This window comes from Nelumbo nucifera, chromosome 1 (genome assembly GCF_055504915.1).
Source record: "Nelumbo nucifera cultivar China Antique chromosome 1, China Antique-T2T, whole genome shotgun sequence".
Classification (NCBI taxonomy): domain Eukaryota; kingdom Viridiplantae; phylum Streptophyta; class Magnoliopsida; order Proteales; family Nelumbonaceae; genus Nelumbo; species Nelumbo nucifera.
The window spans coordinates 176,427,224-176,453,482 of record NC_142649.1 but is presented as its reverse complement, the minus strand read 5'-3'; the positions used below and the strand labels follow the sequence as shown (position 1 = coordinate 176,453,482).

At 37.4% G+C, this 26,259-nt stretch overlaps 1 protein-coding gene across 6 annotated transcripts; it reads left to right on the top strand.

Moving 5' to 3' along the window:
* Positions 1–551: 551 nt before the first annotated feature.
* LOC104587265 (uncharacterized) lies at positions 552–24,710 on the top strand. 6 transcript variants are annotated; one of them, XM_010244805.3, is made up of 18 exons: positions 552–1,229; positions 4,033–4,091; positions 4,169–4,300; positions 4,801–4,941; positions 6,143–6,199; positions 7,079–7,173; positions 7,436–7,568; positions 7,887–8,066; positions 8,574–8,767; positions 8,888–8,954; positions 11,262–11,395; positions 13,287–13,353; positions 13,662–13,724; positions 13,818–14,062; positions 14,141–14,270; positions 21,699–21,791; positions 23,365–23,568; positions 24,211–24,710. In XM_010244805.3, exons 1-18 carry the CDS (start codon positions 815–817, stop codon positions 24,499–24,501), a joined length of 2,700 nt encoding a protein of 899 aa, XP_010243107.2. In that variant the 5' UTR covers positions 552–814; the 3' UTR covers positions 24,502–24,710. The 6 variants fall into 6 exon arrangements, 5 of the variants coding, with proteins under 5 accessions (XP_010243107.2, XP_019051536.2, XP_010243108.2 ...); XR_016080701.1 differs by having other exon boundaries at positions 555–1,229; positions 21,699–21,777; XM_019195991.2 differs by lacking the exon at positions 24,211–24,710 and adding an exon at positions 22,133–22,214 and having other exon boundaries at positions 555–1,229; positions 23,365–23,502.
* Positions 24,711–26,259: the final 1,549 nt, after the last annotated feature.

The window sequence follows — 26,259 nt, the reverse complement described above, 5'->3', positions numbered from 1 at the left end:
GTTGTAGGTAGGGAGACCTGTCAACTTGACTCAGCCGAGGTGAAGGTCAGCTTGGACAAGGTGCTTCAGATTAACTTGCCGAGCTAGTTCACTTACTCAACACCGTGGTATCGCGGGCCACATGTCGCAATGTGATTCGGAGGACCACATTACCCCTCATAAAATACCTCACTAAACCCACCCACATAGCTTTCGTGATATAGTGTTTAACGGTTGATTGATGGTGAGAAGTCATAGACCAACAATGAGTGCGGTCTAATAATATCAACTTTACAGGTGGACCCTTTTTCTCTCGATTAGTCCAAAGACACCAACTCAACAAGCAGAAGACAATGTAATGACTCATATCAGATTAGGCCAGAGTCTGTGTAACTCACACTATTGGATCGGACTCCACATCTGAATGCTGATACACGATTACTGTCAGCTGGTTCATAAGATGCCAATCCAACCGCAAGTAACAGCTATCCCTAATCCGTTTAGTAGAAAAGCTGTACCGTATCATGAAAAACGATACAAATTCACTAAAAAAATCTCTATCATTTAGATTCTTTTGTCACCCTTCTCTCTCTCTTCCAAGTTCCAACGATACAAGAAGAACAACGACAGCCACGGAAGCCTTTGGGATTCCTCGTTTCTTCCTTCCCAGCCACACGTTTGTCGCCGTTTCTGCGCCGTTAGCACCTCCGACTGATGTCGATACACCTAAATATCATCGTCGTCAGTTAAATTAAATCCTCTGTCTCCACTAAATTCTCGCAAGATGTGATTCTTCGAACCAGAAAAAGAAAAAAAGTGGAATCATCTAACTACCATGTCTTCCTGCAGCGGGACGGAGTTAGGGCACCATAATTCTCGGATGTTAGGCCACAAGAGCTCCCAAATTCTCTACAGAATTCCCTTAACGCGTTGCAGAACAGGTTTTCTGGGTGATTTCGTCCCGTTCTTGGGAAATCCCAGTAGAATTCTTAGAAGTTCGGTGAAGTTTAGGTGTGTTTTGGACCAGATTCCTCCGAAATTCACTGCCATCTCTTCATCGCTGAATTCGGTTTTGACTACCGGGAATGCGATTGCGTCTGCAGCTGCGGCCACGACTGGCTCTGGTTCAGCTCATGCGGCAGTGACCTCGGCGTTGGCTCATGTTGCTGTCACTGCGGTGGCTATAGCTTCAGGAGCTTGTCTTTCTACTAAGGTTGATTTCTTGTGGCCCAAGGTGGAGGAGCAACCTGGTACGGTAATATCAGCTGGTTTATGCTTGCTTGGGAGGTGTTTGAATTTCCTTATTGAGCATGTTCAAGAAGTAACAATTCTGACAATTTTGTTTCTCTAAGCTCACTGTTTGGTGTTCTTGCCACCAAAAGAGAAAATTTGTATTCCCCTCCAACGTTCATCTTGCGTTGTTATGGCCAAACAAGAATAAATAATTAAGTATTAGGATGTGGCTTCAAGAGAGTAAGGAGTAAGAAATCATGGACGTGATAGATGACATCCTGGAGGGGGTGCGTGTTCAGTGCATTGCATTAAAAACCATGTCCTTTTTGGTTGAATAACTGGTATGTTGATCACCTCATATTCATTGAACAAGCACCTCTATATAATAATAGGACCTCTAACACATACTCAAATTCTGATCATTCCGTTGGCTTACTAATTAGTTATTGCTCATAAAATATGGATTAAATATCTAATTCTGAAACAAATCCAGTACAAAACGTCTGGTTTCTAATGTTTTGAGTGTTGAATTGACCTTGACTACAACTATGATATTGAACTTATGGTTTCCTCACCAAAATGGAGCCAATTCCAGTGATTAAGGAAAATTTTATATGACTTGAAATCCTGAAATGGAATCCTTAAAAGTGGTAGAGATCTTCAATTAAATAAAACCACTTCATTCCATGTGGCTTCCAGATGTTTATTAGGAAATCATATTGGTTTTTGTTTGGATTGGTGGGGAAATGAAAATTTGGAACAGAAACAGAATCCCACTTTCCTTATCCAGATTTTCACTTTGGGAACAATATAGGCCAAGTGGAATCTCAAAAGTATCAGCATTTTAAGATCTCTTTTCCTCTGTTTGAGTAGAAAGAGTTTCATTTGCATATGCAGGGAGGTGGGGTTGGTGGCTCAAACTCACTGATTTGGGTGGATGGAATCTCCATATCATTTTCCTCTGCCTTCCCTGTATATAAATATGTCCTTTCTAAAACTGAGATAACCTTATCTATAGGTGTTTGAAGACTTGGTCAAGTCCTAGGTTGATAGGTCAAACCTAGGTGAACAATTATGTGAATCTCCTCCACCCAAAAATAATAAAAAAAGGAAGTCAGAGTCCAGTCAATGATGTGACCAGTAGAAGTAGGACTTTACTTCCCTTTTGACCACTTTTGGATTGATGCAGACCTCAACTTTTGCATTCATTTCATTTTTCATTTTCTTTTGTTCTTTTTGTCCTTCTTAGCTTCTCCCATTTTTTATCCCTTTATGCATACATTTTTCCTCTTTCCTGGTTGATTGGATTCTTGGAACCAAGTTGTACCCATAACTCGCTTAGTTATAGCTGAATGTGCCAATATAGGTTCTACTGTTAGTTCAGATGGGTCTGGCCTACAAGATAGATCCATTTGTTAAATGGGTCTGCTTCTAATTCTCACATAAACACAACCAAGCTAACTAGAAATGCAGAAGATAATCTGACCCCAACAAAACATCCAACCAGACTTCAGCCTGAACAAAATTCATGACATGCATTGCATGTCTTTTTTGTATTAATAACTTATACACTCATATGTAGTAATTTTTTATCTTGGGTTCTTTTGTAAACAAGTTGGAATGAAGAAAATCTGAACTAATCAACAAATAGTAATTTTATTTTAAGTATGAAAATTAAACTGGTGAAGGGACACTTCCTTGGAAGAGGCAGCATGTTACAAACTTGATTATGCATGAGCATTTTAGAAAATTATATTTGATCGGTTTTTCTGATATGGTGGATGAATTTTTTTCTTTCATTTTGTAGTATTATCATGATGATGAGGTAATTGGGAACAGTTATGGCGTTTTCTAGATGATTGTGATGTAGGAGACTTTAGCTTTGTTGATTTCTCATTTTCAAATGCGTCAAGGACCATATTTAGCCACATCCCATGCCCTAGTTAATTAAGATGCGCCTTTCCTTGCTTGAACTGGAGAATTTTATGAATCAATTAATGTTGCATGGACATAGACATGGGAGTCAGAGTCTGATATGTGTCCAAGAGTCTGATTCAGCAAGATGAGAAAACATGGACTTGCAGGCACATCTAAGGAAAAGTGTATTCTTTCAAAATAGTTCACAATTTTTGAATTCTGACATTATATACCTGCAAAAAGTATTGCCTTTGTCTCCAAGAATCCATGGGCTGTCAGGATCTGGCTTTAGGAGAGTCCATGCGGCACTGGAATTGATGAGGCTAAATTTGTAGGGTAGTTTTAGAAATTTTGAACAACACCCATATATATTACATTGTCATTAATTTAAGCACCAGACTTTCCTTTGTTTTGAAACAACCTCTAAATGTTTATCTCAATTCAAGTTATTTCTTATTTCTACAATTATAGTGGTTGACATACTTATTTATTCTCTATCCTTTTTAGCATGTAGAGGATGATTTTTTTTTTTCCTTCCTGCTTACAGAATAGGTTTAAACCCCTTTGAACTGTTAAAGACATGGAATCATCTCAACCTCTTTTCAACTACTTATCTATGAGACTCTAACTACTTTCTGATATTGAAATCACAATTAGAATAACTTGGATCATTCCTTGTTTTTAACTATCAGCTTATTTTCTTATGAATTTATTAATTTACCAAAAAGCCTTTTTTGCCACCTCGCTATGGTGGCATTTAAAGAAGTTAAGGATGGAATTAGTTGACTTTATAATAGTGAAGGTATACTGGTATTTATGAGACTCTTGAAGCAGAAATAAATTCATGAGTTTGTTTTTTATACATCTTCATCTTAATAAAGACAACTAATCCATGTGATGCAGATTCTCATATATTGGATGGAGTAGATGTCACCGGGTATCCAATCTTTTATGATGCAAAGGTTTATCATTTCCCCCTGTATCACATCAAGCATATAGTCATTTTCTGTCACTTAGACATTAACCTCTGTGAAGGCAGGTGCAAAAGGCTATTGCATTTGCAAGGAAAGCTCACCATGGCCAACTAAGGAAAACTGGAGACCCATATCTAACACATTGTATTCATACAGGAAGAATTCTAGCGGCTTTGGTTCCATCCAGTGGAAAACGAGTAAGTACCTCTTTTTTTGAGCATTGGAATTAAATTCCATATCAGGGTATTTCAAACTTGTTCAGTCTTGTTTTACAATTGAATTATTGGCATATAGTTTAAATGTTTTATGATTAGGTTTTCTGGAGAGTTTGTAATTCCAAGGATGCTATAAAACATGTTTATTGAACAAAATACATTTTGAATTGTCCCAATGGCTTTATTGGTTTATTGACCATCTTATGGATGTGAATTTTGTAGTCCAAATGCAAAATATTTTTCATTTAAGCTCCTATTATCCAAAGAATGTCTGTTAATCTGTGTCTAGATTTCCAAGCCGTACACCCTAGCTGCTTGTTATGATGGTGGTTAACTGATATTATCTTCAACTAGAAAAGGGTGCTTAGGGATGCTTGTGCCGTCTACATTTCTTGATTAATAAAGTTTTGTAGTCATGCTTGTTAGCAACATGAATCCAGCTCCCCATTTTCCTTTGTTTGATATAATAAATTCTGCTTCAGGCCATAGATACAGTTGTGGCTGGGATTCTACATGATGTGATTGATGACACATGTGAAAGCCTGCATAGCATAGAAGAAGAATTTGGTGATGATGTGGCAAAGGTGGTAGCTGGTGTTTCCCGGCTAAGCTACATTAATCAGGTAATCCTGAACCTGAAACTCTCTTAATAATACTTGGAAACAATCAAAACATTGCTTACATTGTAGCATGTAAGATGAATTACAAGACAACTTTTACTAAATGAAACATGAAAGATTGTTAAGTTATATAAGAATTATTTACAATATAAATGAAGAACCTAATAATGGTCTTTCTTAGAACAAGTTCAATATTGGAAAATGAAGATTTCTTCCACAGACCTTTATTTATTTATTTTGAGAGGAAGGTGAAGTTAGTGAACAAAATTTACTGCTTCAGATGCAAGAATCTTCTTAGAGAAGAGAGAAGGAAGCAGTGAGAGAATGTGTGATGACCAGGGTAATACATTGGATCAGAACTATGGACACTTTATCACAATTCTCTTTCGATGATATGAGGAGAAGAAAGTGGGAGGTGGTGGTTAGAAGCTCCTCTAAAAAGGAAGGGTAAACTCGGTGTGGATGCCTCCTGAAGGAGGAGGGGTAGAGGAGATCGGCTAATGTGATGGTGGATACCTTATATAAGCAAGAGGTAAATACTGAATAGGGATCAATTGTATTGGGCTGAGTTGTAATCTGTAATTTCTCTTATTATGACAGGAGATGTCACATTTCGTGCCTCTCTTAGGAATTCTTGTATTGTATATATTTCTTGATTAATTAAAATTGTCTATTACAAAAAAAATACAGCCTGAGATATTTGCATCCTTCAGAACCTCCCTCATCTCTTGAATGAGGTGAATAACTTCGACAAAAGAATTAGTTGGAGACTCTTATTATGCATTATGTATCTAATGATCTTTTGAGATTCTGATTTATGTTTTATCTTAAAAATCCCACAATCTAGAGATTCAGTCATTACTTGCAAACAAATAGTGGATAAGAAAGAAAGAACTCTAGTTCTATACCCATATGTTCCCATATACAAATCATAACCTTCTCAAACCACTTCTAATTCATGCAACTGTTTTAGAGATTCTGATCACAATTTTCGCAAATTAATTCCAATTCATGAGACCAAATAAAGTGCCAGAATAATTCTTGGAACACATATCTGAATCCCATCTTTTGCATCCCATCATAGTTCACTGGGCCTATAGTTTTCTTCAAGTTGATTGTTTCATCACCTATCAAGATAGTATCCTAGAAGCTGCTCATTTTATTTAAGTTTTTTTTTTTTTCAAATTCTTTTTGTATTTTGCAGCTTCTGCGGAGACACCGCCGAACAAATGTAAGCCAGGGTAATTTTGGTCCTGAAGAGGTATGTGTACTACTTTAATCATATGTTGATATAATGATGAAACATGCTATGGCCTTTTCCTTTTTGATTCAGAATTATTGGAAGATAAATGATGCATATGGTTATTTCATGTCCTTAATTTGTTACTACTGTTTCTTTTCACTGCCTGGGGTTAGCATGGGTATGGGCAGAAGACATTAGTTCATAGATAAATTAATAATCTGATATGGCAATTGTCATTTTGTAAGAATTATTTACACATCCACATGATCTTTCATCTTGGGTGAGTACATAAATGTGCATAAAAGGTCTTATTTTTAGTCACATGATAAAGGTTCTTAGGCTGAAACTTGGCTTATAAATAAAGTGAGGGAAGATGGATCTTTTTGGGACCCTAACCTTAGCATTGAAAGATTATTGGGTTCTTTAGATTTCTTTAAATAATCTAACATACCATGCACACTTATGTATGTATATATGTGTCACCTAGAAGGTTAAAATAATCTGTGAACAACTGATACTCATGCTGTTGAAGCTATAATATATTGCAAGCAGTTTATCCCGTAAAATTCAAGGAATAAAATAGGATTATGTAGATCCAAACAATATTTGCTGGTTACTTAATTGTTAAATCATGAAGATGTCATTGAAGAACTCAGTATTGTCCAAATTACCTTCTGCAATTCTAATATACTTAAAACTTAAAACCCTTTCCATAAAAAGGTATCATACTTTACCTTTAAAAGGAAGTACTGTAATTTCATGAAAAATTATGCATTTTCATGATAAGCCAATTGAATTTATCTTATGAGTTAGTTCTTTGAAAGTTAAACACCAAAGCATAGTTTGTAGCTATAATGGTTCTATTTATCTTATAGGTTTCATTTGTTGGATTTTCAGGTTAATAATTTACGAGTGATGCTTTTGGGCATGGTAGATGATCCCCGTGTTGTTCTTATCAAGCTCGCAGATCGCCTTCATAATATGAGAACCATGTAAAGTACCCAAACCATTTGTGGTATTTTTGTTCTTTTGTTATCAATTCAAAAATTGAGTAATATTCTTCTCGTGGCATTTTTGTCAATAAATTTTCTATTAGTCATGTTTAGGTTAATCATTTCAATTTGAGAAACTTAAAATGCGGTATTGAACTTATATGGTTTTTTGTCTTTTTCTGGTTGGATTGGTTGCTTTGGTTAATGTTTTGATCATAATGTTATCATATGAAGTCACATTTCTATGTGTTATCTTTTACAGTTATGCTCTTTCATCTCCCAAGGCTCAAGCTGTTGCACAGGAGACATTGGCTGTTTGGTGTTCACTTGCTTCCAGATTGGGTGTATGGGCTCTAAAAGCTGAGCTGGAAGATCTATGCTTTGCAGTTATTCAGGTTTTGTCACTAACTTCTTTAATGTTCCTTAGCAGATGCGAATTTCATTTATTAATGCATATTAAAGATGTTTTAAATGGTTGTTGGTACCTTGAAGACATCTCAGTAAAAGTTGCAAAAATATTTTTTGATATTATGGGCTTGTTTTTCTTCAAAATCATCTTATGAATCAAGTTGCTTTATCAATACTTCTTGACCTATGTTTGTAAGTGTGCATTTTGATGTTATTTCTGTTTTTCTCCTATTACCTTATCTGAGAAAGTTGAAACTCAATAATTCAATCATGTTTAGTATTTGACTATTTGTTAATGTATACAGCCTAAAACCTTCCGTCGGATGCGAGCTGAGCTAGCTTCAATGTGGAACCCTAACAAAAAGGCAAGAATTCTGAGAAGAATATCCACTAAATCCAGCACATTTGTGCCCTTGCACGAAAATGATATAATTTCTGACTACGAAGGGCTTATGGCAACTGAGGAAGATCCATCAACCATGAAGGTAGTACAGGTTCTGTGGAAGAGTTTTTGTAATTTTGATGGCTTTGAATTTTGCATTTTCTTCAGATTTTCTTTCTTCAATTCAAATTAGCTTTTCCCACTTTATGGATAACTGGAAATAGAAAAGGGCATTACCAATACTGGTCCTGGCCACAAGAGTCCTGGGAATTATGGACCTAGCCTCTGGCATTTTAGCACAAAGTGGCTGCTTTCAGACTGAAACCTGTGTTCTCATGCTTGTCAGCCTGAAATTTTACCAAGCTATGGCCCCTTCATGAATTACTTTGAATGTATTTGCCACAAGAAAATGTGAATAAGAAAGTGTCAAAAGTTTATAACCTATCAAGATTTCTAAATTGAGATACTGGATGTTAACTGCACAATTCTCTCCATGTTCTGTATTACTATGCTTTCAGGATTGTCAAAGATAATTTATTTGCACCTTAATGTTTCTCTAGGTTTTCTTGGATGCGTATTCTCATTTTCTCTAGATATTCCTTTTACGCAGGATCTTCTGCAAGCTGTTCTCCCATTTGATCTCTTGCTAGATCGGAGAAAGCGCACTAACTTTCTAAATAATCTTAGAGAATACTCAGAGGCTCCTAAAACAAAACCCAAGGTTGTTAGAGATGCCGGAATTGCTTTAGCTTCTTTGGTAGTTTGCGAGGAAGCACTTGAGAGGGAGTTATTTATATCAACTTCGTATGTTTTTATATATCTGACATCTGGGTCATTCACAATTTCTAATTCGATCCATTTATTTTTCATACCATATCATACATGTTTAATAGTCACATTGAATTTGTTTTTTTCTACTTTCAGTTATGTTCCAGGAATGGAAGTAACCTTATCTAGTCGCCTAAAGAGCTTATATAGTATGTACTGCAAGGTATAACCTAGGTCATGATTCATCTTGTCTAAGAAAAAGTTTATTGTGCATTTCTTTTTCTCATTATGATTTTTTTTCCATTTTATCTTACTAGGAATTCCTAGAATTACCATATTTTACTATGTTAATATGAGCAACTGTTTCCCTTTTGAAGGAAAAATATGATCAACATGCATAGGCATTATGCATTTATGCATAACAATTATCACTTCAATCTCTCTATTAAATAGAACTTCTTAATTCCATCTACAGAAAACAGGAAATGGTTTCCAAATTCTTTTTTTTTTCTTTTGAGTAATCAAAAAGTATTTTAGGTAATAATAATATGTATGAAATTGTACAGAAGGGCTTTTGAAAACATTAAGATAAAGAGGCTAATCCATTAAAATCCTCCTATCACACAGAAAGTGAACATTTGACCAAAGCCCTTCAACCTCCATCCAATAAAATCCAAGAGAAAATCAAATGCAAGACTTGGAGTAAAGACATCAACTCCATTCTAAATCTAATAGATTCTCATAGCCAATGAGACCTGAGTATTGGTGTACTCAGAAAGCACCACCAACACCTTGGTGACCTGGGTGGGGGTGCAAGTCAGGTACCTAACTGAAGAATTTTCACAGCATCAGGCCTGGGCCCTCAAGCTGGGGCCATTCAAATTTTAACAAATCAACTTAATCACTCTTTTGGAAGGAAGGGACCAAAGCTTGGGAACAACAGATCTACTAGTTAATTATGGAATATAAATTTTGGTATGATTTAGCAATTTCATGCCAATAAGATAATGGTTTAACTCAGCGCTTAGACACAGCAGAACAAAGATGAAGTTGTCAAAATGACTCTATTTTCTGAGTAGGGTAAGGGTGCTTTTGTGTGATACGTCTGGCAAGAATGTTGAGAGAAAATATTAACAGAGAATGCTATAAGATGATGGTTTGTCAAGGGGGATACGAAATACCTATTGACAGCTTTGGAGCCAAAAATTCAATTTACATCATGTTTCAACAAGTTGTTCTCATTGTCTGAGCACCTTGACACAGTAGGGCTAGGGACAAGTGATCAAGGTGCATCTTTGTTGGTTCAGATAGGGAAAAGGGTGCTTTGTATGACATGTCTGTGGTATTCTGACAGTGATTAAGAGAAAATACTGAAAGTTAATGTATAAAAATATGGAGAAGAAAATTCAATACCAAACATGTGAGAAAGGGTATTTGGCTCAAAAAACATGCATGAAAAAAGGGAATTGACATTCTTTCTGATGTGGGCAAACAATCAAGATATACAGTATTTTAAGTGAACAACAATAGGCAAATTAGTACTGAACTGAAAATCACAAAAACACACTATATTTTCTTAGATTTTAAAACTGAACCTGATATAAAAATCCTCTTGGAACCATACTGCTACAGTAGTAATGGTGTCAAGCTGGCCTCTTGTGCGGATATTCAACGATAGAGGGATTGGAATTTGGAAGGCGCCCAATGGGTTGACTCCTCAAAACCCATGCTCCCAATATTTGAAAACCCGTAGTCCCAATATCTGAATGTTTAGTCAAAACACATATCAAGAAACATGTGTTAAGGAAATGCATTAATTTCTCATGGAAAGAGTTTGGTTTTATGTTTCCAACATTCTTGTTATCAATTCATTTGGTTTTGTGTTTGGCATTGAAAGTTATTTAGTTACGTCTCTATGCTTCTTGATATTTATCAAAAGATTGTCATATGAAATACTCAATCAATTAATTCCATGGAAATGCATTTACACTTCCCATCATCTTGAGCCTCACTAAGTAAACCTTTACTGTAAACCTCATTTCTTTGTATCAATTCATTTAGTTTTGTTTTTGGCATTAAAATATCTGCAATTATATCTTTATCCTTGTTGATATTTATCAAAATATTTTTATCTGAAATACTCAATCAATTAATTCAATGGAATGCTTTCATCTCATCATATAGATGGAACCAAGGTTCAAAATATCGATACAGCCTGATACACCGGTAGGGTGTATCGGACTGTATCAGGGCTTGCTCCCCTTTTTTTTGGTTTTTTTAAAATCTGGTTCAGAGGGGTCGGTTTAAGTCCTGTCTACCCCATGAACTGGGTTAAACCCCAAAACACCCCCTTTAGGGGTGTATCAGGAAGCCCTCAATACAATACGTATTGGCTGATACGGCCTGTACGTATCAAAATTTTGAACCTTGTATGGAACCTCATTAAATAAACCTTTACTGTAAAGCTTACTTCTTTATAATAGAAATTTCTATTCTTATCTATGTTTTTTTCACTGTGCTTCCTAAGTAGATGAAACGTAAAAATGTTGGCATCAGGCAAGTGTATGATGCCCGTGCACTAAGGGTTGTTGTTGGTGATAATAATGGGGCATTGTATGGAGCTGCAGTTAAGTGTTGCTACAGCCTTCTTAACATTGTGCACAGGTGAATGAAGAGATTAATAGTTTTTTTCACAGTATTTCAAATTTCTAAGCTAAAAGATTTTGCATCTGTGCAGCTAGAGTACTCTTAACTTTGATATATTGTTGGATGATAAACTCTCACACTCATAAACACCTTTTGTATGATTTCACTTGTCACTTTGAAAGAACATTTGGCACAAGGTGGGCCTCAATTAAATAAACTAGACTAGAAATACTGGTCATTACTGAAAATACCCTATAGTAAACAAGAAATTGAGTCTTGGCAACTAGAATATGTTAAATACCATCCTATTAGACTGTAAATAATGGATCTCAAAAGAAGAAAAAGAATAAAGCACTAGATTCAAAATTTATTCATAAATGTTCCCCTAACCTAGCCTAATGAATTATTCCCAATTCCCAAAGATCACACAAATAACTATTGGTAGATGTATCTTAGACCATAGGCCATTCCTGGTCAATTATAGACTGATGAATCAGAGGTAGCTCCTTTTCATTTTGAGAACGTGAATGGAGAATTGAAAATTGTGGAGTTAGTGAAACTTTGGTGATCTGTCTCTAGTGCGAAGCAAAATCATCTTTTCTTTTGTTTTAGAGATTGAAAGACCTGAACAGGAGATAAAGGAAGGAAATAAGAAAGTCTTTTAAAATTAAGGCATTAAGAAGTAGCTTGAAAGCTTGGAAGGAAATCTGTTTGCAACTAATAAGGTTTAAAAGTACCAATTTCAAGGATAATTGACATCAAAATTCAATTGCTATCTTCACTTTAGAAGGGTGAAAATATCTAAAGTACAATGCCATTTAGAAGCTTAAAATTGTCAGAAACTTGGTCAAGGAGAATACAATTAGGACTGAAGAGGTAAAATCCTACTGATAAGATCTGGTTCGTTGCATTCCTTAGTTCAAGCTATATATGATGTTTGGTAGGTTGGAGACAGGAACTCAGCAAGGATGAGCATTGAGAGCACTGGGTCATTTGAGTGGGGATAATGCATTACGATCTTATGGTTTTTGTATTGGCATTCTGTATGAAGCTTTCAAGAAACGCTCAGACAGTCATGGAGGAGGTTCACAGGGGTGCTACTTGGAATGGTGTGATTCCTAGGTTAATTCTATCCATCTCAAAGAAAGTGAAAGCCATGAATGTAATGACTATAGCCTATTTTCATAAGCAATGGATATATGCTTATTATCTTTGTTTTGGCATCAAGACTGAAAGTAGTGATGGATGGAATTAATTCTTCATATCAAGGGGAATTGATTCAAGGGAGGCAATCCTTTTTTTTGTTTGTTTAATAGAGACTGGATTAAGGTTTTTATGCAATAGTGGCTTGGAAAAGTTTGACTCGTGGAAGCTATTAAAAACAGGAAAATTGGATACACCATAAATTATAAATTCAGAATGTACTATAAATAGAGATTTTGAAAATTGGAGCATGCTATAAGTAGAAAGTCCTTAAAATGCCGAGTTATAAGTTTGCTGATAAAAAATGCTGACTTATAAGTTACTGAAAATGCTATACTCTACATCCCATCTTTACCAGTTATCACTTTCTCTTGCTTCTTTATCCTTTTATATGTCCACTCTATTGACAATTAATTTACATGATTCAACTTAACTGTTCTGAAGATGGGTATGGCTACATGTTTCCACGTCTATGTATATCACCATAATCTTGTAGATTTATTTGATAATCCAATATACATTTCATCTCTACTACCAACTAAAGTAGCAACATGTCATCTATATTTTCGTATGCCTTTGTTCATACTCCTGTTATTGTGATAAAGAAAGCATCCCATGTTACAATAATTATTTTTGATGCACAGTGCATTTTTTATAACACGACAGTGATCTAAATTTACATACTACTTGCCCTTGTTTCATGCAGGCTCTGGACCCCTATTGACGGTGAGTTCGATGATTACATTGTTAATCCAAAGCATAGTGGTTATCAGGTTAATATCTTCTTATTTATAATACAATATTTCCAGTTGCTTTGTCAGTCAAATGTTGAATGTGGAAATTGAAAGGAAACACAAAGACAAAAACAGTGAACATGTTACATTAGATTATTGACCTAATTTGGCCCAGTTGTACCCTTAGTTCTATTGATCATAATTTTTTCATTTTAGCATTTTCATCTCTTTGACTTCCATAACATCCTAGATATTTGAGTTTGACTCTCAACCTCTGAGTGTAAAACATCACTTCTATCATTGATTCAGTCAACTTGTAAACACTAATATTTTCCTTCTAATTGCAGTCTCTCCATACTGCAGTACAAGGTCCCGATAATGCACCTTTAGAAATCCAAATAAGAACACAGGTATAATAAATATTCCAACTTTACATAAGACTTTCATCATCAGGGTGGTTTTACTTTTTTTAGGTTATACTAATTGTGGGACTGTGACCGTAGAGGATGCATGAGTGTGCAGAATATGGACTTGCTGCACATTGGCTTTATAAGGAAGCTGAAAACAAGATGCCATCCATGAGTACCTTACATGATGCTGAAAAAAATTCAACTCCCTATGAATCTAAAGAATTGGAGGATGATAATTCTGCAGAATACGATGCACTGGAAAAGTATGGTCCCCTAAAAGTAGGACATCCAGCTCTTAGAGTGGAAGGAAGTCATTTACTTCCAGCAGTTATTGTTAGGTGAGCTAATTTCAAATATCCCAATTATTCTGCTAATGTGTTGCAAGTTACTTCTCAAACTAATACAAAATTTAACAGGGTAGATAAGGATGGAAGGGAGCTACTTGTGGCTGTGAGATTTGGTCTTGAAGCTTCTGAAGCAGTTGCTGACAGGAGATCTTCTTTTCAGATAAGACGATGGGAAGCTTATGCAAGGCTCTACAAGAAGGTTGGGCTTCTTTATTCCACCAGGTTTACTATGCTTGTTAAAAAATTAAAATAGTATGTGTGTGTATTCCAATATTCCAAAGATCACAAATTAAAATTGCTGGTATGAATACACGACAAGTGCAATGGAACTTCCCCTGTGTTTGTGTGCCTGTATAGTTTTAGATTCTTAGGGGCCATTTGATAACAGCTCAAGTTGCTGAACTGAAAAGATTATGCTGTCTTTTAGTGGATAAATTGAGTTGATAATTATACCTCGAATATTTTATTATTTAGTTATTTGTTTAATCCACTAAAAGGCAACGCAATAAGTCATTAAGTTCAGAAATTTCTTCCATTGTCAAAAAGCCTCTTAGCCTCCATTTCAGTCTTCTTGTCACCATCTGACAACATTGTTAAGATCAACAACTAGGGGGTGATTACCAGCAGTTTTGTCTCACTTCCTTTCCCAGCTGCTTCCCTTCCAACTATACAGGTGCCACTGAACCAACCTCCAGAAATGCCTTGTCGCCTTTCATCTTCTAAATGCTCAACATTACAAGTTTACAACCACCAAGTGGACTATTATACCCCTAACTAATAGGTATTCTAGGCATAAATGTGAAAGAACTAACCCACTCATAAAATAGAACAATAAATAGTAAAGATATTGTAGAGGAGATGGGCCGAATGGCTCATAGATTGTTATTTCATGTTATGTTTATGTTTCCCTTTGTAATGGGCCTTATTTTGGGCCCATACTCTGTAATGTTCTGTTTTTGTAATTTCTTGCCCACTCAAGGGCCTCTCTGTAATATTTCAAAGATTAATTAACTTAATAAAATGTTTAGAGTGTTAGAGGGAGGTTTAGTTCGAACCTCTCACTCTCTAACTCTCATTGCCGCCAGCTCTCTCTCTCTAACTCTCATTTCCGCCAGCTCTCTCTCTCTCTCTCAACTTCTTAATCTTCTCTTGTTCATTTTTCTGGTTTTGCACCTAATCTCAAGCAGTCCTATACTTCAAGATGACTGTTTTCAACTTGGTATCAGAGCGGGCCAGAGCTTGGCGTGACCCTCATGTGGTTCTAGTCCAACCAACTACATGAGGATGTTCTAGGGCTGGAAGTTTAAAGTCATTCACCTGGTTCTTGGAGGTCATTGGAGGGTGCCCAAGTCTCTACACACTTGGAGAATAGTTCGGTGACCAGGAAGAATCAGAGAGCAAGGTGTTCGGCCTTATTTGAAATCAGAGAGAAAGGTGTTCGGCCTGGTTTGAAGTTCAAATCAGAGATTCACTTACTGTAAGTTATCTCAGTTATTGCTGGGTTATTTTCGTTGCTTGGGAGGGCTGTAAAGTATTTGAAACCCTCCTCCATTCTGCCCTACTGTTCGGCTGTTGTTGGACTGATTCAACTCAGAGATTTCTGGGTTGTTTTGGAGTGCAGTTCGGCTGTTGTTGGACTGTCAAGTTGCTGAAACTGATTTGGACTCAGTGGTACTAGTCCAAAAATTCTGTCCAGCCTTTGTTTTGGACCTATACAAAACATTATTGAAGTGGTTCCTACTAGTTAACAGTAGGGTGTTAACTACTGCACACAAAGTGTTTGTCAAAAGGCCTCTTAAGGACTGTGGACTGTTATTTCTTCTCTTTGGGACAACGGTTGTTGGGGACCTGAAATACTTTGTGTTTGGAGGTCTGCTGGTTGTCCCTTGAAGGCTGAAATAGTATTTCTTACTCTAGAAAGTGCTGCCACCGAGTTGGACTGTCACGGTTATCAAGACTGAACTGTTTTTGTGAGCTGGTTGTTGTTGCCGATTCAGCTCAAACTAAGTTCATCAAGATTCCCTATACCTTGGAAAACTTATTAAAACCCTAATTGGAGCCTTTGCATGATGGATTCCTCGGACTTTGAAAGCAAGAGTGCTGCTGAATATGGATAAACTTTGGGAACCCCAGCCGATTCTATGTTGGCTGTAACTACAGTTAAACTTGATGGGACCAACTACTTGGCATGGTCACAATCAGTGAAAATCCACATTTGTAGCAGAGGAAAATGGGGGTTTATTTCTAGGAGCAAGAAAGCTCCCCCAGAGAATGATCCATCTTATGAGAGATGGATGCAAGAGAACTACACAGTGATTGGGTGGCTTGTGAATTCAATGCAGCCACAAATTAGTCAACACTATCTTTGGATGAACTCGGCTAAGGAAATCTGGGATAGTGTTGCAGAGACCTACTCCCAAAAATTGAATGTTGCCAGAGCCTATAAACTAAGGAGTGATGTGAAGAATCTAAGGCAGGGGGAGAAATCACTTGCAAGATACTTCTCAACCCTGAAATCTCTATGGCAAGAGATTGATCTGATAAAGGCTGTAACATGGGATACACCCAATGATGCTGAAACATACAGGAAATTAGTTGAAAGGAACAGGGTCTTTGAATTCCTAACAAGGCTGAATCCTGAATATGACATCACACAGCTGGACATTTTGTCCAAGGAAAGTGTTTCATTATCACAAGCATATGCTTTGGTCAACAATGAAGAGAGTAGAAGGCAAGTACAGGTTCAAGGAGTCAACACCAATGATCATTTTGCAAATATGGGGGTTAAACCCAAAGGGATTATAGGAGCTCCTAGTGGCACAGGAAAGAAGGAGGTGGTCTGTGAATATTGCAAGAAGCCGAAACACACCAAGGACAAGTGCTGGAAATTGCATCCCAGTCTTGTCCCTATCCGATTCCAGAAGAAAAATGATAGTAGAAAGACAGGAAGTGCACATGCAGCCACAGGTACAAATACAGAGGTTGAATCTGTCTGTGCACAGTTGACAGCCATGAAAGCTGAGTATGAGAGGTTTGGAAAGATGATCAGCCAGCTTGAAAGTGTAACTTCATCATCCAACCCTTCTGGAAGTCCAGCCACCACCGCATTTGCTCACTCAGGTATAAGAGCTTCTGCTAACCATGCATTCACCTCAGGTAATCCCAAGACCCTTTGGATCATAGATTCAGGTGCTTCTGATCACATGACCAACCTTTCCACTCTGTTTGTTTCGTATGATTTGCTTCTTGGTCATGAAAAAATCACCTTAGCTGATGGTTCTCTTGCCTCTATTTCTGGCAAGGGAACTGTCAAGCCTACAAACTCCTTACTCTTATCTTCCACTCTTCATATACCTAAATTGAATACCAATTTATTATATGTTAGTAGCTTGACCAAGTCATTGAATTGTTGTGTAACATTTTTTCCTTCTCATTGTGTGTTTCAGGATCTGGAATCTCAGAAGGTGATTGGGAGTGGCCATGAAGCGAATGGAATATACTTGCTCGACACTCCTGGCCAATGCCTTGATCATCCCAAGAATGCTGCCTTTGGTTCTACTTCTTCAGAGTCTGTCAGTCAAATTATGTTGAGTCGTTGTCGTTTTGGTCATTTATCTTTTTCTGCTTTGAGTCATTTACTTCCCGAATTGTTTAAGGGAGTCAGTGTGTCCAGTCTCAATTGTGAGTCATGTCAGTTGTCAAAGCATTGTAGAAACAATTACCCTATAAGAAATAAAAGAGCTTCTTTTCCTTTTCATATTGTGCACTCTGATGTGTGGGGGCCTTACCACTTATCTTCTATGGGGGGCTATAGATATTTCATCATGTTTATTGATGACTTTTCTAGATTCACTTGGATATACCTAATGAAATCCCGTGATGAAGTCCCAAGACTTGTGAGGCAATTTCATGAGCTTGTTTTAACCCAATTTGATACCAGAATTAAGGTTTTCAGATCTGACAATGCAAAAGAGTACTTTGAGAAGAGTTTATCCTTGTATCTCTCTGACATGGGGGTTATTCATCAAAGCTCTTGTGTTAAAACCCCTGAACAAAATGGAGTTGCTGAAAGGAAAAATAGACATATTGTTGAAGTTGCAAGAAGCCTTTTGTTTGCCTCACATGTTCCTACAAGATTTTGGGGTGATGCTGTTCTTACTACTACCTATCTTATAAATCGTATGCCATTCAGGGTTTCAGGGTTTAAATCCCCCTTCAGTCTTCTTCATCCAGACATGGATCTTCTTCTTATTCCTCTTCGTGTGTTTGGCTGTACTTGTTATGTTCACATTCCAAGTGCCCAGAGGCATAAGTTTGAACCAAAAGCCCACAAGTGCATCTTTCTTGGTTATTCCCCCACACAAAAGGGTTATTGTTGTTTTGATCCAAAGACTGGCACTCAACATGTCTCTATGGATGTTACCTTTGATGAGCTTTCTTGTTTTTATGGTTCCTCTCAGGAAGGACATTGTCAACAGGGGGAGAGTTTGTCACAAGTATTTGTTCTTCCTCTTCCTGTCCCAGTTGAGTCACTTGACAAGCCTGTATCCTCACAAAATGAATCAAAGGAGGATTAGCCACTTCATTCATCTTGCCCTAGTGCTCCTATTTCTTTACCTCCTCGTCCTACCCATAATCCCAAGGTGTATCAAAGGAAAAGATCCAGGAATGAGCAAATTGTTTCCCTTACAACAGATGAGGCTCATACACTCCCAATCACAGATGAGATAATAGGTACTACTTCAGTCCCTTTGGAACCATCATTCCCAGATCTTGATGTCCCCATTGCTGTTAGGAAAGGAAAGCGGAAGTGCACTGCACACTGCATTTCCAAACACCTTTCCTATGATCTACTTTCTCCTTCATACTTTGCTTACCTCTCTTCAGTTGCTTCTAACCCCATTCCTAGGTCTGTGTCAGAAGCTCTTGGGATTCTAGAATGGAGAGATGCCATGAAGTCTGAAATGGATGCTCTACACAAGAGTGATACTTGGGATGTGGTGGATTTACCTGAAGGGAAGGATCTAGTTGGGTGCAAGTGGGTCTTTACCATTAAATACAGGGCTGATGGGACTATTGAGAGGTACAAGGCCAGACTTGTTGCAAAAGGCTACACACAGACATATGGGATTGACTACTTGGAGACCTTTGTCCCTATTGCCAAGATGACATCTGTGAGGGTTCTTTTATCTCTGGCAGCTCACTTTGATTGGCCTCTTTATCTGTTAGATATAAAGAATGCATTTCTGAATGGTGACTTACATGAGGAGGTCTACATGTGTCTCCCTCCAGGAATGTATGGGAAAGATATGCAAGGAAAGGTATGCAAATTGAAGAAATCACTTTATGGCCTCAAACAATCTCCTAGAGCCTGGTTTGAGAGATTTAGAGCTGCACTTGTTAAATTCAGCTATGTTCAGACACAGTCAAATCATACTCTCTTTGTGAAGAAAAGTGGATCTCTAGCAATGTATCTCATTGTGTATATTGATGACATTATAGTGACTGGTGATGATGCCTCAGGCATTTGGGCCCTTAAGTCTTTCCTTCATACAGAATTTGAGATTAAGGATCTGGGAGAGTTGAAATACTTCCTTGGCATAGAAGTTGGTAGATCCAAGGATGAGATTCTTATTTCCCAAAGGAAATATGTCCTTGATTTGTTGTCTGAAACCGGAAAAATTGGTGCTAGACCAGCTGCAACTCCCATTGATATGAGTCACAAACTTTCAGTTTCGGATGGAACATTGTTGGAAGACAAAGGGGTCTTTCAGAGACTTCTTGGGAAGCTTTTGTACCTATGCATGACTAGGCCAGATATTGCGTATGTTGTCAGTTGTATTAGCCAGTTCATGCATGCTCCTAGAGATACTCATATGGCAGCAGCAGAACGGATTTTGTGCTATCTGAAAGGCTTTCCAGGAAAGGGAATTCTATTTACCAAGCATGGTCATCTGAAACTTGAAGCCTATACTGATGCTGATTGGGCTGGAAATATTGATGATAGAAGATCTACTTCAGGGTATTGCAGTCTGGTGGCTGGTAATGTTGTCTCTTGGAGGAGTAAGAAACAATCAATTGTGACCCGATCCTCCGCAGAAGCAGAGTATAGAGCCATGGCACATGGAGTCTCGAAATTGTTGTGGCTAAGGTCCTTAATGGAAGAACTTGGGATTGATCATGACTAACCCATGATGTTGTACTGTGATAATCAAGCTGCTATCAACATTGCTCACAACCCACTACAACATGATAGAACCAAACATATTGAGGTTGATAGACACTTTATTCGAGAAAGAGTCTCTTCCGGTGAAGTGTGTCTTCCATTCATTACTTCGGAAGGACAATTGGCAGATTTCCTCACCAAGGGTATTTCCAAGGCAAGGCTTCAACATGACACTGGCAAGCTGGGCATGATTAACATCTATGCTCAGCTTGAGGGGGAGTGTAGAGGAGATGGGCCGAATGGCCCATAGACTGTTATTTCATGTTATGTTTATGTTTCCCTCTGCAATGGGCCTTATTCTGGGCCCATACTCTGTAATGTTCTGTTTTTGTAATTTCTTGCCCACTCAAGGGCCTCTCTGTAATATTTCAAAGATTAACTTAATAAAATGTTTAGAGTGTTAGAGGGAGGTTTAGTTCGAACCTCTCACTCTCTAACTCTCATTGCCGCCAGCTCTCTCTCTCTCTCAACTACTTAATCTTCTCTTGTTCACTTTTCTGGTTTTGCATCTAATCTCAAGCAGTCCTATACTTCAAGAGGACTGTTTTCAACTGATATACTTGCAAAGCTCTCCCTTAAGCTGGTGAGTATGTCATATAGACCCATATTGGAAATTTAAGTCAACTTGAGGTCTATGCAATGCCTTGGTAAACAATTTTGCTTTCTGGTTTTCAAATTTAATCATTACTCTATATCTTCTTATGGACAAAGTGGCAATCAACTTCAATATGTTTGTTCTCTCATGGAATAGTGGATTTGAGGCAATATGTATTGCAACCTGGTTATCACAATGAAGATGCATTGGAAGTGATATGGGGACTACCATCTCTTTAAGTAAACTCTTGTTCCACTTAAGTTCACTTGTGGTATGATTTCTTGCCTAGTGTTCAACCTCTTCAATAGACTTCACAACTATGCTTCTTACTCTTCCATGTGATAAGATTTCTACCAAGAAAAATGCCCCTGTAGTAGAATGCCGATTTGAGGACGAACCAGCCTAACTACATAAATATAGCTCGATATAGTCAAAGTGTCCATGATCCTTATAAAACAGCCAAAGACATGAAGAATCCTTAAAATATCAAAATCTCCTAAGAACTGCATCTATGTGAATCCATAAACTGACTGTTTGATACTGATAGAAAATTATATATTGGGATGTGAGACAGTCAAATAATTCTGGAAAATAAGGGTAACATAGCTTTTAGTTTAATCATCTTTGAATGAACTTCCTATTAATCCTTACTGCTTCCTGCATATTGGATTACATTTAAGATTTATTGAAGTGTCCTAATGTTGAGTTATTTCTGTTATGTCCCAATATATTGCTTATGAAGAGGATATATATGTTTTTTAAGGAATATTCATATCATAAAATGTTTCACCTGTTGTGCATTTTAGGTTTCCGATCAATGGTGGTGTGAACCAGGACATGGAGATTGGTGCACCTGTCTGGAAAAGTACACACTTTGTCGAGATGGTATGTACCATAAGGTATGTAATAGCTGAGGAGTCCAAGGAACATTACATGGAAATGCAATTCAAACACCACATAATTAAAACATGACAACTCACTCAAAGCTTCTCATTATGACTAATATCTAGTTTACCTGGATAATTCAGCTTAGTGAGCCAAGCATTTAAGAATTATGCACTCTTATACCTTCATTTTCTCCACGATAAGTCCATAAGCATTTCCAAGGCTGAAGAGGAATGCAAAGTACAAAGTATTCTCCTTTAATGAGTTAATGGTGATGGAAAACCATCATATATTGTAGGATGTGAATTCCAAAGGAATCGACCTTCAAAACTTAGTTTTATTTCATCTTTTGCAGGTGGAAAGAGAAAGGGGTGATGCCAATATATCAGAACGTCATTGTGGTTCAAATCTTTGAATTTATTATGCAATATGATCCAGTAAAAAATCAACATATACCCTATTACTGATGAAAAATTGTTGGCTTTTTTTTTTTCTATCAGATCTGATCTCTTGATATTCCTTTCCTTCTAGAGGAATACTAAATCAACCAAAGCTCTCCAAGTAATCAATCCTCATCAATTGAAACAGCATATGCTTTTAGGAGTTCAAGGCATTTTTCTATGTTTCACCTTAAGAAGATGAGGAATAGAACAAGAATCTCTTTACAAAGATGGCAAAATATTGTATTTGTGCACAGGCCAACCTGGCACATGCATGAGTGTCTGTGTATTGTTGCCATATGCAGGCTTTTGTCATGCCTAAGACATATCTACAGACCACCCCCGTATATAAGCTTGAAAGAACTTTATTTTCAGGCAGTATTCTCCCTCACAATGAGAGTAGCAGTTCTCACGAGGTTGAAATTGTAAAATCCTTAATCTGAACATTTCTTATAGTTAAGAACAGAAAATGCAACCAAAAAGTATAATATATAAAACAAGAATGAGTTTCTTATGCCATTAAAGCAACTAAAAAAACAATTGGAAACAAAATAAGTTGAAGGCATGATATTAGCAAGATTCTAATGTACATTATTTGAATTTCACATACTGATAAGAATAAAATACAACACCTTAACAAGCCAAAACCAGTAGTGAATTGCCAAGTATGGTTAGTGTGGAAGCTGTATCCTTTTTGGAAATCCTTGATCTGGTAAGGTGGGCAACCCGCAACCACCTCCAGCCATGGATGCATCCACAACTGAATCTACTAGAATGCCAGCTAAGCTAGGGTTTTGTAAGAGGTACCATTGAGATTAGTGTGGTTTTCCCAATGGTGTGCAAGGTAAGAGGACCTTTCAGATGGACCGTATGTAAATATAAATGTGAATCCTCATGTCTTGTATCTCTACTTGACAAGTCCTAAATGGCCTTACTGTAGCAGTTTCAAAATCATGACAGTCAAGTACTTTGTTGATATTGCAGAAAATGATAACATCATGGCCCCATACAAGATTAATTTTATCCAGTGCTTCTTGGAAAAATGATCTTCACAGTTTGCTTTTCCTAGCTCCTTCCAAACTCCAAGCAATGCTGTCTTCACCAGAAGAAATATTCTGATAATAATCCCATGCTTTCTTTTTGGCAGCAAGACCAATTTGAGCGCCTTCTGCCCACCTTCATCCAAATAATTGACTTGACAGAGGAAGAGGAAACTGTGTATTGGATGGTTGTATCATCTGTTTTTGAGGGTAAACAAGTTGCTTCTATTCCTTCAAACTCAAGATACTTTGGAACATCAAGCTCTGACTCCCCTAATTCTACTCCCATTGAAACCAGCATCAACAACAAGGTTGGTATACAATCACCCGCAAACCCAAATTTGCTTCTTGGTTTTAATTATGCCATTTTACCAATAAAAAATCGTGATGTCTTGGATATTTCCACATTATATATGATACTTTCATGGATTGTTTGAGGTTTCCCCATGTTTCCTTTTTAGTTTTTTACTTACATAGATCTCAAGCAAAAGAAGGTTAATTGCTAGTTAACGAAGTAATTGTATGGTTGCACTATGGAAGTAAAGAACTTGTGGGGAGGAATTGTTGGGTGAGAATGATCATATGCCAAGATCATCCAGCAGATACCTTGTGCTCAAGAAAATTCTCCTTGTCCAAATTTAAAACCTAATCAGATGATACAGAATTTCCAAAAACAGTGTTTCAAACTGAGTGTTTGTTTTGCATGATGCTACTTATGCTTTTATATTGTCTCAAGAGTTTGTTATGCTAAGCCTCATGTCACCTGCCCTAACTGAAAAAAAAAAGGCAATGGACAAGCAGGGCATTTTGTATTTGATCTGGCCATTAGTGCTTATGATATCCAGCTAAGGACGGGTCTAAACATGTTCAACATGTTTACTAAGTTCATGATGTTGATTAATGATGGCCTGAAGTGTTCTCAATTCTTAATAGATTTCTACTGTTAATGTCAGGTACGTCTACTGAGAGAAATGCTTCAGTGGGAGGAGCAAGTACGCTCTGAAGCAGGTCTTGGAGACACAAAGCATGGCAAAAAACCAAATGGTGGACATGACTCTGTACTTGGAGAGGTAGTTATTGTATGTTGGCCCGATGGTGAGATTATGAGAATGAGAACAGGGAGCACTGCTGCTGATGCAGCTAGAAGAATTGGACTGGAAGGTAGGCTGGTATTAGTGAATGGTCAGCTTACATTACCACATACAGAACTAAAAGATGGTGATGTAGTTGAAGTCAGAGTATAAATCTCTCACAATTTATAGTTGAATGGGAGCAAAATTCTCAAAGTTGGTTTCTTTTTGTATATTGTAAGGTCTTTTTTCGGGGGTGATAAAATGAGCATTTAAAAGTTGTGGTCAAGCTTATGTACAAGGGTGGGTTCTGTTTTTCTAATTCAATGTACATATCGGTTAATTCTTGCAAAAATAAAGAAGGAAAAGAAATTCATTTTATACGTTTGCTCCTAGTACCTCTAAAAATTTGTCTGATGAATGTCTGGAACATCTGTATGACTATGCTTTGGCTTAGGTCTAGAGTGCAAAGGCGTGCAGTATAATATGATTCTTAAGCTGTATTATTGAATGGCTGCAGATTGCAGAGACTGATCTATAAACCAAGCAATTGCTAATGATTTGTATGCTGAGTATAAGGAAAAATCTGGCACTGTGAGACCTGCTAGCCACCTAATAGAATCCAGTCAGTTGTTTCTGATCATAATTTTCTACATGAAGTGTCAAATCAAGTTTCAACTATAAATATTAATGATTAATCCCGCATATGTATCTTTCTGGTTGAAGTGACTTGTAACAACACATTATTCACCAATTTGTATTGATCAACCAAAGCATTTCAGGTAGAAACAGCAGTGGTTACCAAACACAACCTTGAAAGGCTATGACGCGGGATCAATGAGGTATAAGGCTATAAGCCTCAAGGCGAGGTGTACCCAACCCATCTAGCCTCACATATATGAGGCTTAGGCCTCAAGTGAAAGAGTTATATGCCTCATAGCCTTTAACCTCGGATTTGTTTGTCACGAGACATTTTTCATGCCCACCTCACAGCACATTGCAGTCAGGAACATCTCCCCATCAATGACAAGATACAAGTATTGGAGATATAAAAGATGCTCCCCACCTCACTAGCCCCCGGTTAGTGAGCCTCTTATCAACGACGCCATGGCATTGGCAGCGCAGGAGGAGGACGATCGTGTCATAGAGCCGGGTGAAGTAGAGAAAGAGAAATATGAAACTTTTGCTGCCATATCGATTATTATTGCAAGAAAACACGTCAATGAGACTGACTGGTGACAGGCAATTGGCAAAGCAAGAAGAGGTTCCAAGAGAGAAACCTTTCGAGTTGGCTGGCTGGCTTTAAAGGATATCTCTGTGTAAGGCTTGGCATCTGAGCAATCATTCTAAGATTTGCGACTATGTAAACAAGAGTTTTTCTTCTTCTTCTTCTTTTTTTTTTTTTTTTTTTCTTGGGTGAAATTCAATTGCTGTCTCCTCTCCATTCTACCGGGATAGAATCCATGATTCAGGCCCTTGGTCTTTCAACGGTGATGTGATTTTAATGATCAAGTGTGAAGCCAATATGGTACTGATACCTGCATATTGCAAATTGGAGATGGTAGAGTTTTGGTTTGGGTGCAGTTACCCAATTTACCCTCAGAATGCCTAACAGCGGAGCGGAAATTGCCTAGAGCATTGCTACCAGCCTACCACCATGGCAGAGGAAGTGGAAAAGTAGGTTCCGTTTTGCAAGAATAAAAGTCCAGATGAATATCTACCGGTTACCATTGGTTCGTGCTGTCGAATATACTTTGCTTAAATAATGAAGAGATAATGATTAGTATTGCTTATGAGAGACAGATTTTGTAGTCTGTGTAGATGCAAAGAGAGGGTGGACCTGGACATCATGGAGAAAGTAGAAAGTCTGTTAAGCTCGGTTTGGAAGTAGTACAAATACAAATTTGTAGAGTACAAAACATTACATTTTCT

Excerpts from the sequence above, each read along its gene's own strand:
- LOC104587265 (XM_010244805.3), top strand. The coding sequence starts at position 815 with ATGTCTTCCTGCAGCGGGACGGAGTTAGGGCACCATAATTCTCGGATG. Across the intron at positions 11,396-13,286 it reads CTTCTTAACATTGTGCACAG|GCTCTGGACCCCTATTGACG; the intron begins GTGAATGAAGAG and ends TGTTTCATGCAG. Across the intron at positions 23,569-24,210 it reads AAACCAGCATCAACAACAAG|GTACGTCTACTGAGAGAAAT; the intron begins GTTGGTATACAA and ends TGTTAATGTCAG.